This window comes from Rhineura floridana, chromosome 15, assembly GCF_030035675.1.
Source record: "Rhineura floridana isolate rRhiFlo1 chromosome 15, rRhiFlo1.hap2, whole genome shotgun sequence".
NCBI lineage: Eukaryota > Metazoa > Chordata > Lepidosauria > Squamata > Rhineuridae > Rhineura > Rhineura floridana.
The window spans coordinates 11665479-11682431 of record NC_084494.1 but is presented as its reverse complement, the minus strand read 5'-3'; the positions used below and the strand labels follow the sequence as shown (position 1 = coordinate 11682431).

The window sequence follows — 16953 nt, the reverse complement described above, 5'->3', positions numbered from 1 at the left end:
GGGATTGGACCAAGATGAAGGAGGTGTGAAAACTGGAGGGAGAAATATCAATAATGTAAGATACGCAGTTGATACCATACTACTAGCAGAAACCGGTAATGATTTGAAACGAATGCTGATGAAAGTTAAAGAGGAAAGCACAAAAGCAGGACTGTAGCTGAATGTCAAGACTGAAGTAATGACAACAGAAGATTTATGTAACTTTACAGTTGACAGTGAAGACATTGAACTTGTCAAGGATTATGAATACCTTGGCACAGTCATTAACCTAAACGGAGGCAATAGTCAAGAAATTAGAAGACGGCTAGGACTAGGGAGGACAGCTATGAGAGAACCTAGAAAAAGTCCTCAAATGCAAAGATGTATCAGTGAACACTAAAGACAGGATCATTCAGACCATGGTATTCCTGTTCTCTATGTATGGATGTGAAAGTTGGACAGTGAAAAAGCATATAAGAGAAAAATCAACTGATTTGAAATGTGGTGTTGGAGGAGAGCTTTGCGGATACTGTGGACCGCGAAAAAGACAGATAATTGGGTGTTAGAACAAATTTAAACCAGAACTATCATTAGAAGGAAAAATGATGAAACTGAGGTTATCATATTTTGGACCTATGATGGGAAGACATGATTCACTAGAAAAGACCATAATGCCGAGAAAAACAGAAGGGTGTAGAAAAAGAAAACGACCCAACAAGAGATGGATTGATTCCATAAAGGATGCCACAGACTTGAACTTACAAGATCTGAACAGGGTGGTTTATAACAGATGCTTTTGGAGGTTGCTGATTCATAGGGTTGCCATAAGTCATAATTGACTTGAAGGCACATAACAACAGCAACAACACTTCTATAGAATGCTCTTTGGTCTTCTTTTTCCTTCAGATCCACAGCCTGACCAATGATCCTTCAACAGTGGGGTTTTTATCCTGAGAGTGTGACAGTACCTTTAATGGTTCACAGGTGAAGGCCAATGGTAAGGTAGTTGTGTCCTTGATAGGGCAGTTTCATTCATCTGTGTAAACTGGGAGCTTCCGCAGCACTGGGGTAGAATACTTAAACAAGCAACATGTTTCTGTTTTTTATGTTTCTTACAAATATTTCCCAACATAAAACCAATGTCACCTTACAATAATTGATTTTGAGTTTCAGTGTTTCAAAGTAAAATATCATAAAGAACGAAATTATGATGTACCATTTGTAATTCAGTAATATTGAGAGCATTGGTTAGGGGCCTGAATACTTTTGCAAGGCACTTTATATGCCTGACATCTGAGGATCACTCTCCATGATCAGATGGAGTAGGCTATAATTCATGAAAGCTTATGCCCTAATAAGTATGCCAATCTTTAAGGTGCCACAAAACTCTTTATTGTATTAGGAGGGAAACTGTTTTTTATTACATTTCCAAACAAACGTCCTTTGAAAGCTTAAGCCACCTGACAAATATTTATTTGAAAGCATTTCTAAACTGCTCAATATTAAAATGTCTGAGCAATATACAGAAATACTTAATAATATCATAAATAATATCATAAAAACAGATACAAACAGTACTAAAAAAAAGAGAAAAATCAGTAATAACAGGGTCCAGTCTTATGGATCAAAGAAAGCCTTGGCAAAAGGACATGTCTTCACAAGACGTCTGAAGAAATTGATGGGTGTTTCTTCATATATGGTACAGAGCATTCCAGAGTGCAGGGGCAATTATAGAAAATGCCCATTTTGAGGTCACCACCTTGTGATATTCTGTAGGGTGCAGTGTAACAAAATGGCCTGTTCTGCAGTGCCTTATGTTTGGGGTAACCAGAAGTAGATTTTTGTATGGAAGGACTGTGAGCTGTGTTTAATTCAGGTACTCAAAACAAATTACTGAGCTTTGCATTCTTTAATTCCAAGTGCATCTCTTTTTTCACCTGGCTCTGATTGGTGGATTTAGATCACGCAAGCCTGAAGTCTACCCATCCCTGCTCTAGGGTATATGCTCAGTTTTCACAGAGTACTGGCCAGGTGTGTAGAGCCTTGCTGATTTCTCTCATGAACCAAAGGCTTACCCAGTAGACACTGAACATAGGAAGCGACCTTATTCAGTCAGATCATTGCTTCATCTTGCCCAATATCATCTACTCTAATAGTAGCTCCTTTTCAAGATCTCAAGCAGAAGTCTTTCCCTGCCTTGCTTCCTGTGAACCTAGGGTGCTAGGTTAAAGCTGCTAGGATTGGTCTGTGTGGAAAGTAAGCACTCCATCACTGAGCTACAGCCTTTCATAAGAACATAAGAAAAACCTGCTGGAACAGGCCAGTGGCCCATGTAGTCCAGCATTCTTTTCTTACAGTGGCCAACCAGATGCCTATGGGAATCTCCAAAGCAGGACCTGAATGCAGCAGTACTGTTTCTACTTATGATTCTGAGCAACTGCCATTCAGAGGCATACTGCCTCCAACAGTGGAGGTAGAACACAACCATGATGTCTAGCAGCTATTGATAGCCTTATCCTTCATTAATTTGTCTAATGCTCTTTTAAAGCCATCCAAATTTTCCCAACTGTATGCCCAATGTCACCCCATAGGAGCACATTTCAGAGAAGGATTGATAACCATAGGGAACTTAACTTTTGTGGAAACATGTACTTCACTGCAGTTCCTGTAGTTGAGGAATCCTGGTGTTTCTAAACATAGTTCAAAAATCACTGCAGCAGGCAATATGGTAGATTCATCAATGACACCATAATGATTTGCTTAACACATATCATGTGACTGATGCCATATTTTTACAGGTTTGTAACATCGTGGCAGGCCAGCGATGTATCAAGAAGCTAACAGACAATCAAACATCAACCATGATAAAAGCAACAGCAAGATCTGCCCCAGATAGACAAGAAGAAATCAGCAGGCTGGTTAGTTTGAATTGGAAAGAGGAATTGTATGCCCTTGTATTGAGTAACAGAGATAAAATATGGTATTTCCTGGTTTACTTTCAAATCCTGCTTCCTCCCTTTGGCCATCTTCTCAGTTTAATGTTGTAGAATGTGTTGCTGCTGATTAATACCTGTTATCCCTACCTCTGAAATAAATTAGTGAGGACAAGCACTTGGGCTAACGTGCTTTGTTGGTGAAACTTTGAATAACTATTATCTCCTTCCCTTCAAAAATACAGAGGATGCATGTCAAGGCCTATGGCTAATTTGTTCTAGCCTTCAGTAAGCTGCTATGCCAGCAGTGTTCAAGTCTCTGGTTTGTCAGTCAAGAGAGGCCTATTACATGCGGTCCTTTGGTGTCTAAACTATACATGTTATAGGGCGCAAGAAACGTTTGGTCTTGTGCATCCCCTCCCCCGTATAGAATATCATATATGATGTTGTGCTCCCTATCTGCATCATGTATTCTTCTGTCTGGACAGGGATAATCTAGCTTCAGTTGACTACACTCTGATAACCTCTAGGTTACATTACTGCAGTGAATTATACATGGGGCTGCCTTTGAAGACTGTTCAGAAAGGGCAACTAATGCAGAACTCAAAAGCTGGATTACTGACTGTGACCAGAATGTCTGAGCTTATTACATCAACTCTGGCTCAACTGTACCAGCTACTGATTAGTTTCCAGGCTCATTTGGTTTGGACCTATAAAGCCTTATGGGCTCAGAACCCCAAGGACTATCTCACCCCACACAAACCAGCCTGGACCCTATGGTCTTCATCAGGGGCCCTTCTCTGTGTGCCTCATCCAAGGGTCATGTGTGGAGGGTGGCTGCACAAGAACAGACTTGTTCAGTGGTACTCTCCCTTTTGTGGAATGCTCTTCTCAGGGAAACACACCTGGCACCTTCACTGTTAGTTTTCAGGTGCCAGGCTAAGACATTTTTATTTGCTCATGTTTTCGGTGGTTAAGTTAGCCTCTACTGTGGTGCTCATCTTCTAGTGGGTAGGACTTGTATATCCTTATTGTAGTATTGGATGAGCATAGTAGGAATTTTGTATTGTATATTTTTAATTTGGCTTTTAATTGATTTTACTTGTTTGCATTTTAATCTTGCTGTTAAGTCACTCTGAGTCCTCTTTTAAAGTGACTTAACAAATGCTATAAATAATAGCAATAATAGTAGTATGTCATCATCTGTTGAGGCTTAGACTGAACTTTTGGAAGAAACTCCACTTGTATTCACAGTTGTAGATGCTGTAGATTGCTCTTAGACATCTACCAGAAGGCAGCCTCCACTCAAACGAATTTGGGGCGTGGTAAAAGGTATGTGCTGTCCTTGTGTGCCACCCATCTAGGAAATTGGCATGCCTTAACCGTGCCAGCTTTATTGTGGGCATTCAGTCTTAAGGGCATAGTGTGGCTTTTGATGGGCAGCCATCTTTATTGAGTTTCTAAATGTCTCCAAACGGAGTAAATAGTAAAAAATAGTGGGAAATTTTTCAAAAGGCTCATAATTTAAGGCAGCCAACTCTACAGTACATTGAAAAATCACAGAAAGACCTTCTTTGAATACATCGTTGGCTTTGAGCTTAGAGAAAGAGAAAGGAAGTCCTATATCAGCACCTTTGCAATTACAGCTATATTCAACATGGCTGTTTTGTTCTGCTTTTACCCCAGGTGAGAAGTGCAAATTATGATGCTGACCCATTTGTTCAGGAATTTCAGTTTAAAGTCCGTGATGAGATGGCTCATGTGACGGGACGTGTGCTCCCAGCTCCCATGCTGCAGTATGGAGGGCGGGTAAGAAATTCTTCTTGGTGTGTCCTTTGATGTCATATTAGATAGAATTATAGTTTTGATTAGTGGTTCTTTCCTCATAGAATCGTCTGAGTTTATGCCTCTGTGGAATGATCTCCAGTATATCAATATCTTTTATGGGGGTTTCATTTATTTCCTTAGAATCGAACCGTTGCAACACCAAGCCATGGTGTGTGGGATATGCGAGGGAAACAGTTTCATACTGGTGTGGAAATCAAGATGTGGGCCATTGCTTGCTTTGCAACGCAGAGGCAGTGTCGTGAAGAAATACTCAAGTAAGCCAACCACTAATCAGGCAATAAGCTGTTTCTCCCCCTACCCTTGTATTGCATTCTTTTTATGACATGGTCAGTCGCTGATTGGAAGAGGGTTTGAATTCTGTGCTTCTGCCTTAAAGTTTGTGAGACTGACCCACCTTTGCAGCTAAAATTGTTCAGATAGGATTTATTTATATATTTTACTGCTAACAGCTGATTTTCCACATCTCTGCTTTCTTGGTTTGTCACTGAAATTCACTGGCCAGATTTGAAGGCATGGTTACCATTCAGATAGGCACAACAGGAATTCTCTCTCCAGAGGTATCAAGTGGTTTCACTAACTCAGCAGCCTGCCTTGAGCTCTCTGGCATCATTGGAGGATCCTATATATATGCAACTTCCTCAGTTCTTTATCCATGATTAAGGGAGTGCAAATGAGCTGTATGATTGCATGTTCCATCATGGGTCCTTACATGTTTTCCCACCTCAATTGGTAATTAAACCAGTGCTGCTTTATGCAGACAATGTGGCTCTTATTTGATTATTCCAAGTAGGAATGAGAAGATTACAATATGTTCCAAATTTGGAAAGTGAACAAGGTTTCTCTATTAATTACAGTAAGGCCAATATTAATCTATTATAGTAAAACTGAAGTGTTGATTTCCAGAAGACATAAACAGCAGAAGTGTGTTTTGAATTGTCATATCATCAAACAGTATAATTCATTTAAGTACTTGAGGCTACATTTGATCTTTGCATAGAACCCTTGATGTTTTGTCATATGACAAAGCATTAAGATCCCAGTTGTGCAATTTGGCGAAATGGAACATAAAAGTGGCCTGGTACGTCAACATATTGCTCTTTGTGACCGATCCCATAAACACTACATCTTCAGTAACTGTGCTGATAGAAGAATATGGGTAACTTTCAGGCTATAGTATTAATTGGTCCAAGTCTGGACTCCTTCCCTTTGGAAGTCTATGATAACTAGCAATTCCACAAATGCCGCGTGGCTCTTACATATCTGGGAATTCAGATCTGCAAAAATATAGGCAGGATGATAGAACTAAATATTGACAGGATCCTGAGTAAGGTGTTGACAAATCTAGATGGCTGGCCACACCTTCCCTTAACCCAATGGGATTGGATCAGTCCACATAAAATGGTCTGACTGTATCCAGTATGTCCCTTAGGTAAAGTCAGTGATGTAGTTGTTCTGCTGGTGAAATGTTTCCACCAGCAGAACATTGTCACCCAAGAAAGCAGGTTGCTGGTAACTTTGTTGCACAATAGATTGCACAATCTGTTATACAATGAGTTTCCACTAGCGCAACTGTGTTGGATTCCTCTGTTGTGCTACATTAAAACTCACCTGTCTGTTAGTGCGAGAACCCTTGCGCTATGCCTTTCCCTGCCACATTTAAGTCCTACTGGGCTTGGCTCTACACATTCCTCAGTGTTACTTTAAATGCATCAACACTCTTTTCTCTAAAGTTTTCTGGGGCTCCACCAAGGCTCTCCCTTAAATTACAGTTGCCAATCTCAGAAGAGAGCTTTGCCTTTCCTGACCTGGGATGTACCACAAAGCATGCTTACTGGCAGCCACCCATCAATAGCATCATATGAGATTACCCAATGATGCCCCATGAGCTGCTTGAATCTTATTATGTTGCCCCACACTGTGGACTGAATACTCTTGGGTCTAAAGAGACACCATCAAGTTACCCAACTGCTGTAGTTGTTCGCAAAACATGGAATAGACCAGCTGATTGGTCCAAATGATAAGTTACTCCCCTTCACTAACTAGCACAGGCTTATGCCTTCCCAAAATGGGCAGATTAGCAACAGGTACAACTAAAACATCTTTTGACCACTCTGTTTGAACCAGAGGCCTTACATGCCTTGGAAACTCCAGTCCTACTGGAGGATCTGATAGTCTCACTGCAACATTCCAAGCCAGGACAAAACTTGACCTTGATGGAATGGAGTGGGGAACTGAAACATGGAAAGCAGTGGAAAATAATTTTGGCCTCTGTGAAATTAGTCTCTCTAAATATCAGGCTATATCTGATACAACAAAAAAAATTTTCAGAGCATAAATGAAAAACCACAAATGCTGGCAGCATTGCACCATGTGATAATGTACTGGTCAGAGGTCACCAGCCACATCAGCCTTATTCCAGACAAATCTCTGAGATTTAGGGACATGAGTGGTTTGTTGAATTATATGCCAGCCTGAAATCTGGCAGAGGGGCATCACAACTGATTCCTACATGCAGGAAAGGTGGCAAAATGACTAACAGCCCAATATTGGAAAGAGTTATTCCCCAACTCCCCCAATTTTGCAGTAGTTGGAAGATATGACTGTTAGCTGCATACAAGAAAGTGACTTTTTACAAACAGTGACAGGATGGGAAATTCTCTGCTAAATGGGTTCCCTACACAGACCTCTTTACATAAGACAAGGTTGAATAGTGTATACCTTGTAGACCTGAGCCACTAACTGAATGCGCTCTTTCACCCCCCTGTACCTATGTACAGTGTCTTTTTACAGTTATCTCCCCCCATTTGTTTTATATTGTATAGGTGTATAAAATGTTAAAAAGCTATAATATGAAAGTTTTCATTTTTGCAAAAATACTCCATGGCACATCCATTTAGAGGCAATTAAAATTTCATCTGCCTGTTTATTGGTGGCTACCAAGACATACTAAGGGCCATTGATTATTAGAACCAATGACAAAAATTTAGTTGCTAAAACTGGGTCTCCTATGTTAAATAGTGCAGCACTCTGAACCAGTAGAGGTGAATTGGCTATGCTGCAAAACAAGATCCTGCATGGAATAGTTCAGTTACATGTAATGCACCTGATGCATTACTCGGAACTGAAGTAGGTCTCCTCTAAAAGCACACATTCACAGATCCATGATTCTATGCTAGCAAAAACTTGCTAACGTCAGGCGACATAATTCAGTACTGTTGTTTAGACTTGCAGAATAGAGAAGACGGCATAATTGTGTAACAGTTTGTCAAGTTAATTTCCCGTGTTATGTCATCGAGTATCTCTGACCATAACATCAATGATGTTGTTTTTGCTGAAGATGCTAAACTAGTATGAATTCTAGTATACCGCAGTTTGGTATACTAAAATTAAATTTTAATGACCATCTTTGTGTATGCAGATCAGACTAGATTGAAGACACTGTGCATATATCCTGTATTCCTCTTAATACAATTCATCGAGGAATAGATTCCTCTATTCAGAATTGTCTAGAAGGTCAATCACATGATTTCAAAGTTAGATGTATGCTTGCTGCTGTAGACAAATTGGGTACCTGTAGGGTTTATATGCACTAGCGGCATGAAAGTTATGGTCCACTTTTAACAGAAATAGTTTTTATTATTAAGTAACTAACACCATATAAAAATGAACATAAAGAAAGAGAACAGAGAGGTACAAGTCATTCATGGGCTACTTCTTTTACCCAAAACAATGTCTACTTCCAAGGGGATCTTTTAATCTAAATGATTTGGGGAATTTTACAATTTAATGTTTTGACAATTTGCACTTCTGATAATCAGTTTGTTTTTTGAGAGTTACGTTGTAATAGCCATTGGCTACAAACAATAAAAATCTGACTGATGGAACATGTAGTCAATCATCCTATCCCTTTGTTTGTAGTTCCTCCTTTAGCTGCCCCTGCCAGCCTTACCTGTGGTTAAAAGTTATCTCGACACCACTATTAAACATGGTTAATGCCAACCAGTGATTAACTTTAACAGGGATTTGAAATGACAGTTTAAATTGACTTAACGGTGCCATTGTAACTACGAATCCCAATGAAGGCTCTCCTTACAAGGAGAAGTAACTGGAGGAAGTATGTGATCCATTTACCCAGTTTTAGAGATTGAAAGAAGGTCTGCATAAGCTTTTGGAGGGTGTGTGTGGATGCTTCATATTGCTCTTGTTTTCCCTAGAGGTTTTACAGACCAGCTGCGCAAAATCTCCAAGGATGCGGGAATGCCAATCCAGGGCCAACCATGCTTCTGTAAATATGCACAAGGTGCCGACAGTGTGGAGCCCATGTTCCGACATCTTAAAAACACATATTCAGGGCTCCAGCTCATCATAGTCATCCTCCCAGGGAAGACACCAGTGTATGGTAAGTAAATATCAGAAAACTGTATTTGAGTTCATTTTTTTAGATGTCTTCTGTTTGCAGGCTTTCAGACTGTAATCTTAGCATAGCTAGGTGCTGTAAGAAGTGAACAGTTGGAAGCACAACATAGGTCAGACACGTTTTACAAAGCCTTGCTATGTTGTGAGCCTCAGAAATAGACAGACTGGAGGAGGGACAAATCTCTGGGGTAAGATAAGCCTCTTGTCTAGAAGGAGAGCTTTGAACTCATATTTCCAAGGAAGAAGAAGCTACTAGCTTGGGTTTTTTTCTACTGCTGATCTCTCTCATTCCAGCTAAGCTTCCTTGCGTCCCTCTCCCAACTGTTAGGGAAGATTAGCCCCACTGAGATATAGAAGAAGCAGATGAAGAAAAGCAGAAGATCAGCCCCTCCTCCCTCACCAGTGTGACTTCAAGTCCCTTCAGATTTCTCTTTCAGGGGGGATCCTTGTTCTTCAGAGTATTAGAGGTAGAGCTGGGATGTCTTTTCATAGTATATCTGTCTCTGACACCCTGCATTGGGCATGACTTAAGTAAACTGGCATTGTAAGGACAGATTTTAGAACTATGCTGTAACGTCTGTTGATATCAATGCTTGTTTCTCAGCGGAGGTGAAGCGTGTGGGAGACACCCTTTTGGGGATGGCCACGCAGTGTGTTCAAGTCAAGAATGTCATAAAAACATCTCCTCAAACTCTCTCTAACTTGTGCCTAAAGATTAATGTAAAACTTGGAGGAATCAACAACATCCTTGTACCTCATCAACGGTAAGAATCTCTCCTTAGCGTTAAGGCAATTTTTATAATTCTAGTCTACATATGTACACTGTAAAAATCTTTTTTACAGATGAGGCAAGTTTTCAGAAATTTATTTTTATATATGAAAAAATGGAAATGGACTGCCGTCAAGTCGATCCCGACTTATGGCGACCCTATGAATAGGGTGTTCATGGTAAGCGGTATTCAGAGGGGGTTTACCATTGCCTCCCTCTGAGGCTAGTCCTCACCAGCTGGCTATAGAGCCTTGCCACAGCTGCACAAGCCAGCCTCTTCCCTGTCCACAACTGCCAGCTGGGGGGCAACTGGGCTCCTTGGGACTATGCAGCTTGCCCACGGCTGCACAGGTGGCAGGGCACGTAACCCCTGAGCCACTCACTGTGGGTGATTAGCTGGCCCTTTATACCCAGGAGACATGAGCAGGGATTTGAACTTGCAGACTCTAGATTCCCAGCCAGGCTCTCCTCCCCACTGTGCTATAGCAACTGTTCTATTTTTATATATAGATATATAAATATATAGGGATGCAAGATTTAATTGTTGATCTTTTGGATTAATTAATTAAAAACCATTTTGATTGTCTTAAAGTGCTCTCTGTTGAAGACAGCAATTTTTTATAAAAACTTCACACGGCTAGTGCCATCTGAGAAAGAGGTGTTTCCCTGTTCTCACAGTATGGGGAATGCCTCTTCTTAAATGCCTCCTTTAACATGTGTGTGCATCATCTACTGGGACTGGGGAATAATGGCTCTCCAGATGTTGGACTACAGTTCTCATTATCCCTGACTGATGGGATTTGGACAGCCACAGGTTCCCCCAACCTTCATCTAAAAACAAATAAATTAGGGTTTTTTTCTTCAGAACAATTCTGCTCATATGCAAATATAATTGATTAACAAAATCTCAAGTGGTAAAGATTTTTTAATTTACTGATAGCCTTAGTAATGTAGTATGCTTGACCTGACAGTCTAATTCATTTGCTAAAAAAAGTCATCACAAAAATACAGATATAATCAAGTTGAAAGATACATTTTAGCATAGATCATCCCTGGCAGATTGAACTCCATTTTGTGGGATAATTTCTTTGTCTGATCTGGACTGCTAGAGCAAACATAGCAGTAAATATCATTCTCAAGCAGTAAGTAAACCAGTAACATTTTCTCTCTACTGTTTAAAAAAGAAATTCTGACTAAAGGAACTCTTTCAAAAGCCTATCCCTGAGGAATTATATAGGGAGCAATATAATACTTAGTGAACAATGTATTGCACCTCTCTCTGGCCACAAATGCACACTCACCAACTTGAATGATCAGCCCCAATCTCAGAAATGTGGGGTTGGCTGTGGTTATCCAGTAAGAATGCACTTGCACATGGTCCCACTCCTCCTAGCATTACACACTGTGGAATCCTCTGGCTTGCCCATCTTTACTAAACTCTCCATGTATTCAGGCTTTCCCCCCCTGCAGCAAAGAGGAAGGTATATTTATTTTAAGCAGGGGAATTCTGATGCATCCAGAATCTGCTACAATTGGTTCTAAAAAGCTAAACTCTGTAATATGCAGTTAGATTTTCCTTATGAAGATTGTTGACCCTGCAGATACATTGCAGGAGTAGTTTCTTACCTTCTAAAATGTCAGATGCATAGTCCAGGACCCTTCTGAGCAGTGCTGTAGATTAAAATTGGGTTTGAGGTTGACTTGTTGCTTTTTTTTTAAGACCTTCTGTGTTCCATCAACCAGTGATCTTCTTGGGAGCAGATGTTACTCATCCACCTGCTGGGGATGGAAAGAAGCCATCTATCGCTGCTGTGAGTTGTATTCATACTTTGTGTGTTCCACTAACACCCCCCCACCTTCTGTTGAATAGCTTGGATAGATATGAGAGAGAATGCTCAGAAGGACTGACTACCTTAATTTAGCCCCTTGTCTCTATTTCATTAGTTCTCCATGCCTTGTTTTTTGCTTAGTTTTCCAGCATAATAAAAACCGCCCTTGATACAAAATGAATGACACCTGAGGCTCCAAGGTTACTTATACTCAAGATGGGGCATTAATATGAACCATAAGGGTTTGTTTGGCACAATCAGTCCCTGCAGGCTCCATGTGTTCAACCCACACTTGTCTCTTGCCCAGTTGGGCTGCTGATGGGTGAATTTCAGTTGGCAGCAATGAAGATGCAGCGCTGATGTTGAAAGCCATGTGCCACAATAGACTGGCCACTCTCATGTCTGTTTTCTGATTTTACAATGTCAAACGGTGGGGGAAGTTACAGTGGTCTGGTTTACATGTAATGCTACACCATGCTTAATGTTCTGTGCACAAACAGGAAGGAACCCAGGCAAAGTATCAGCTCTCCTCTCGTCCTGCCCACCAAAAAGAAGGACTTCGCTAGCATTTGACAGAATCACAGCTGAGCATTATGCATGAACCAGAGATATGGTTTAGAGCAACCTTTGGACAGCTTTTAAACAAGAAACTCTTCAAGCCATGGGTTATGAAGCTGGCTTGTTTACCAAATCAGATATCTGCAGTTTATATGCATAAAACTTGGATTTTATGAAACTGAAAGTAAATGCTAGCAAAGTCCTCCTTGCCATACCGAAGGAGAAGATGGTGGAGCACTCAAGCCTAAGGCCTTGCTTCTGTTCTTTCCTGGTCATAAATATTACACTAAAACGTAGTTTAGCATTGCATGTGAATGAGGCCAGTGTGTAGATAATGCCATTATGACAGGGTTGAGCAGAAGGTAGATCTGGGTTTCTGGTAGATTTCTAGGTGATTTGCAGTTGATTGGCAAAGATTTCTGACTCGCAGTTATTAACAATAGCTTCAGCACCAAATTAATTCCCACTCCAGCAAAATAATGCTGCTGAAATGAAGACAGCTTGGAGTAACTCCAGGAGTGGATTTGTTTTGTGGAAAGACTATGAAGCTCCCTTCAGTTCTGGTACAAAAATCTATTCCTGGATTTAGAATTCTTTAATTCTAAGTGCATGTCTTTTACTCCAGGCTCTGGTTGGTGGATCTTGGCATTCTAGTAAAAAAAGTAGATTTCAAAAGCCTGAAGTCTACCAACCCCTGCATTAGGATTGCCAGTGCTATCAGATTCATTTTCTCCCCATGTGTGTTTTTGCTGTGTGTAAGTCTTGGGAGATCCATCAGATTTTAATATGACAAATTACCCATGCATTATTCATGCAGTGATGAAACATATGCAGTTTTCTTCACCAAAGATTGGTACTGTAATGAATAAAATATACTCAATTCTTAGATTACTTTCCAAGCTTTTTATATAGCAAATTCAACCATAAGCATTTTTCACAGCTTTCAACAACTGTCACTCTCTAGTGTCTCCTGTTTAAATGATGCCCTTACATTGGGAAACTCTCTTCCTCTTGACTATCTTTCTTGATATGCCTCTTTTGTTTTAGGTTGTAGGTAGCATGGATGCCCATCCAAGCAGGTACTGTGCCACAGTGAGAGTTCAAAAACCCCGCCAGGAGATCATCCAAGACTTGGCCTCCATGGTTCGAGAACTTCTCATCCAGTTCTACAAGTCAACACGCTTCAAGCCAACACGAATAATTTTCTACCGTGATGGGGTGTCGGAAGGGCAGTTTCGACAGGTATTTGTTTATATCCTTCATCTTTGGCCATAAAAGATGCCCTCAGAGCAGCAAACATAGTTTATAAAACCATTAAAAACAAACAAACATAAAACTAATTCAGATGCAGCATGTCACATGACTTACTGTTGCACAACAGGGTTTTTTTTAAAAAAAATAGAGAAAAGATAAGCAGTTAACCCAATGTTGTAGAACCTCTGGACCCTAGCCCTTATTAGGCCCAGCAAAGAGCCTAAATTGTACCCTGAGGCTGTTTTCCCCCAAGCCATTCTTAATATAGTGTGTAATATCATGCTTGAGGCAGGGGAAAACGTGGCTGCAAAGGGACAATTAGGAACCTTAAAATGTGCTTGTGGTTGTTTTTTTGGAAAGCAAGGCTTGTATTTGGTGCCGTGTTAATTTAGCACCAAATGCAAGCCCCACAAGGATCATCTACACTCCAGAGTTCCTGACTGGAGCTCTGGGGTATAGCTGATGTCTGCAGAAAAAGAAAAAAAAACAGGCCTTCAAGACAGTGCTAGTCAGGTGATCTCAGTGACTTCAAGTCCTGCTGTGATCACTACACTTCAGAGTCACTAGTACAAGTGGTGACGTCAAGCCCTGCTTGCATTGTCTGGGATCTTCGTCTGTGGCACAGCTTGAGTTCAAGCCGAGCTGCAAAGAAAAAATGAGCCACCTGGCATCATGGTGACATAGGGTGATTGAGAGATGGGTGCCCTGCTCACCTGTTAAAGTGCCCCACTCCTGTCTTGGCCACTTAAAAGAGCTCCACACTGGCTAATGTTGCACAGATATCAGAGTAAAATTGCTCTGGCACTTTCATTACCATAGAGTAGATTCTAAAATCTGTCAAGAATCTACCCTTTTACAATGTAGTGTGCAAATATTTCAAATGGATAAAATGTGTTCAAGCTGGTGTCTGGTTGAATGGAACAGGGCATTGAGAAGTGATCATGTCAATAACCCCATCCATTTCTTCATTCCAAAAGTCAGCCAGGACTTGTACAGACCTGCCAGGTGGCTCTGGGAAGCCTGCAAGCAGGGCCTGAAGGCAATAATCCTCTCATTGTTGCTCCCCAGCAACTGGTAATCAGAGGAAACCTGGAAGTTTCATGTAGCCATCATGAGTGATAATAATTTAATAGACTTTTCCTCCGTAAATTTCTCCAATCCCCTTTTATAAAGCTGTCCAATTTGGTGGCCATCAATCACTACATCTTGTGGGAGTAAATTCCATAAATTATGTATCACGTGAAGTACTTGATTAGGTCTGGACTGAACCTCCTGCCAGTCGGCTTTTCACAGAATGTTTCCTAGTGCCTAACAAATCTCAGTCCCTCTCCCAGCACCATCTGATCTATGCTTTGAAAGTCCTCCACTCCACCTGTCTAGCTGGCCTTGCACATGATACAGGGAGTATTTCTGAGAATTCTACTGAGGAGGTTCTGGATTTCATCATCCTGCCTAGCAACCTAAGCGTGCTTGCCAGACTGCACTTCTACATTTCCCGTTGTCATCGATGCCTGTGTGCACCACAATACTGATTCCTCTCAGCCTAGCTAGACTACATGTGATGTGTGCCAACTTCTATATCCAGTCAACACATATGTCACAACCCTACTCTCTGTATGCCTAATGATCAAATTGCCCATAACGAGGAGCCCCCTGCCCTAGAGGCATATTCTCTGCTCAAGAGGATGTTAATTTGTCACCCAAGGAATACTTCCTTTTTAAAGGAGTGTTTTCCTCTTCCTCAGAAAGATGTCCTCCTTCCTCGAGACCCTCATTCTCCATACCAGCAGAGGAGCTGTCAACTTGGCAGCAGAACGTCTCTATTCTGTCCCTGAAGTATCAGGACCAAGTAGTGATCCATCCTCAACAAGGGAGCTACATTAAGTTCCCCACTACCAGACCGCCCTCCTTCTGCCCAGAGCAGAGCAAAGCACCATATCAAGCATATGACCTGTCGCTTGGGTGGGACTAGATACTGGTTGTTTAAACACACTTGTTCTAACAGCTGCACCAGGATGCTAGTTTCCAAGCTGAACTGCAAGCTCAACACTAATCTATATTGTCTGTTTTGCAATTCTGCTATACTTAGACCTTGAAGTTCTGTACCAGTAAATACTATAATGTCTGCTACATTTTAGTAGACTTAAAGGTTAGGCACACTTCCCAGAACATTTGTGTCTCTAAAAGGAAACTGAGTAATGTATGAGTATTTTTTAAAATTGTCAATAATTTATTGTTAAAACTCTGTGCGTGAGTGAGATCTTCCTATATAATAATATGTAAGGCATCACACTACTCACATGGCAGCCTTTTAACTGCTGTGGAGATATGGCAATGGTGGTGGCCGAGGCCAGTGACCAAGGGAGACAGGCAGGGAGGGAGGCAAGGCTGGCTGGAGACCAGGAGGCTGAGAGAGGGTGATGACAGACAGTGGTCTGGGCAAGCCACAAAGCAACAGGCTGGGGCAGTTCCTCAGCAAGCTTCCTGCTTTGCTGCTGCTGCCACCGCCATCTGCCTCACCATTGGAGGGTGAGGAGGAGGGAAACGGCAGGAGAGTAGGATGGTTGCTGAGGAGCTGCCCAGGCCTACCAGTACTGGAGAGCAGGGCTGCCTTGCTCTCCCAGCTTCTGAAACATCGCTGCCTGTTACCGGGAGGTATAGAGGCAAGGCAGGAGGCAGCTCGGCATGGTGCAGCACAGCAGCAGAACCAATCTGATGCTCCTCCCACATCACGCCAAGCTTCCCACTGCCTTGCCCATGCCCCTCTCCCTTCTGGTAACCGGTAGTGGCATTTGGAAGCTGGGAGAGCAAGGCAGCCCCACCTACACAGCTGTGCCTTCCTGTGCAGCTTGCATACGCTGCCCACCTCTCTGCTTCTCTTCTCTTTGGGGGGAGGTGCTTTGGCAACCTGGGGGAGGAGCCAGCATCAGGAAAATGAGAGGCTGAGGTGGTGGTAGCCGCGCAGCAGTGCCTGGAGCCACTGGGTGGTTTGGCGTGGTGGGTGCCTGAGGTTAGGTGGTGGGGTTGGCGCACGAAACGTGCAGAGGGAAAGCCCCATGTGTGTAACGTCATCTCTCTCTCTCTCTCTCTCTCTCTCACTCACTCTCACTCTCTCTCACTCTCTCTCTCTCTCTCACTCTCTCTCTCTCTCTCTCTCTCTCTCACTCTCTCTCTCTCACTCTCTCTCTCTCTCTCTCTCTCTCTCTCTCTCTCTCTCTCACACACACACACACACACACACACACACACACACACACACACACACACACACACACACACACACACACACACACACACACACACACACACACACACACACACACACACACACACACACACACACACACACACACACACACACACACAC

The 16953-nt window shown here is 41.9% G+C and overlaps 1 protein-coding gene across 2 annotated transcripts in view; it reads left to right on the top strand.

Annotated features, from left to right (window-relative positions):
* The window catches only part of AGO3 (argonaute RISC catalytic component 3), an 80195-nt gene that overhangs the window by 45863 nt on the left and 17379 nt on the right, over positions 1 to 16953 (top strand). For both annotated transcript variants that reach the window (XR_009759102.1, XM_061596254.1), the window contains exons 9-15: positions 2778 to 2897; positions 4599 to 4721; positions 4881 to 5014; positions 8975 to 9159; positions 9781 to 9940; positions 11666 to 11756; positions 13380 to 13574. Coding sequence is in view for 1 of the 2 variants with exons in the window: in XM_061596254.1 (XP_061452238.1) it covers positions 2778 to 2897; positions 4599 to 4721; positions 4881 to 5014; positions 8975 to 9159; positions 9781 to 9940; positions 11666 to 11756; positions 13380 to 13574 (1008 nt within the window). In the remaining variant the exon portion in view is untranslated. The remainder of the gene's footprint in view (positions 1 to 2777; positions 2898 to 4598; positions 4722 to 4880; positions 5015 to 8974; positions 9160 to 9780; positions 9941 to 11665; positions 11757 to 13379; positions 13575 to 16953) is intronic.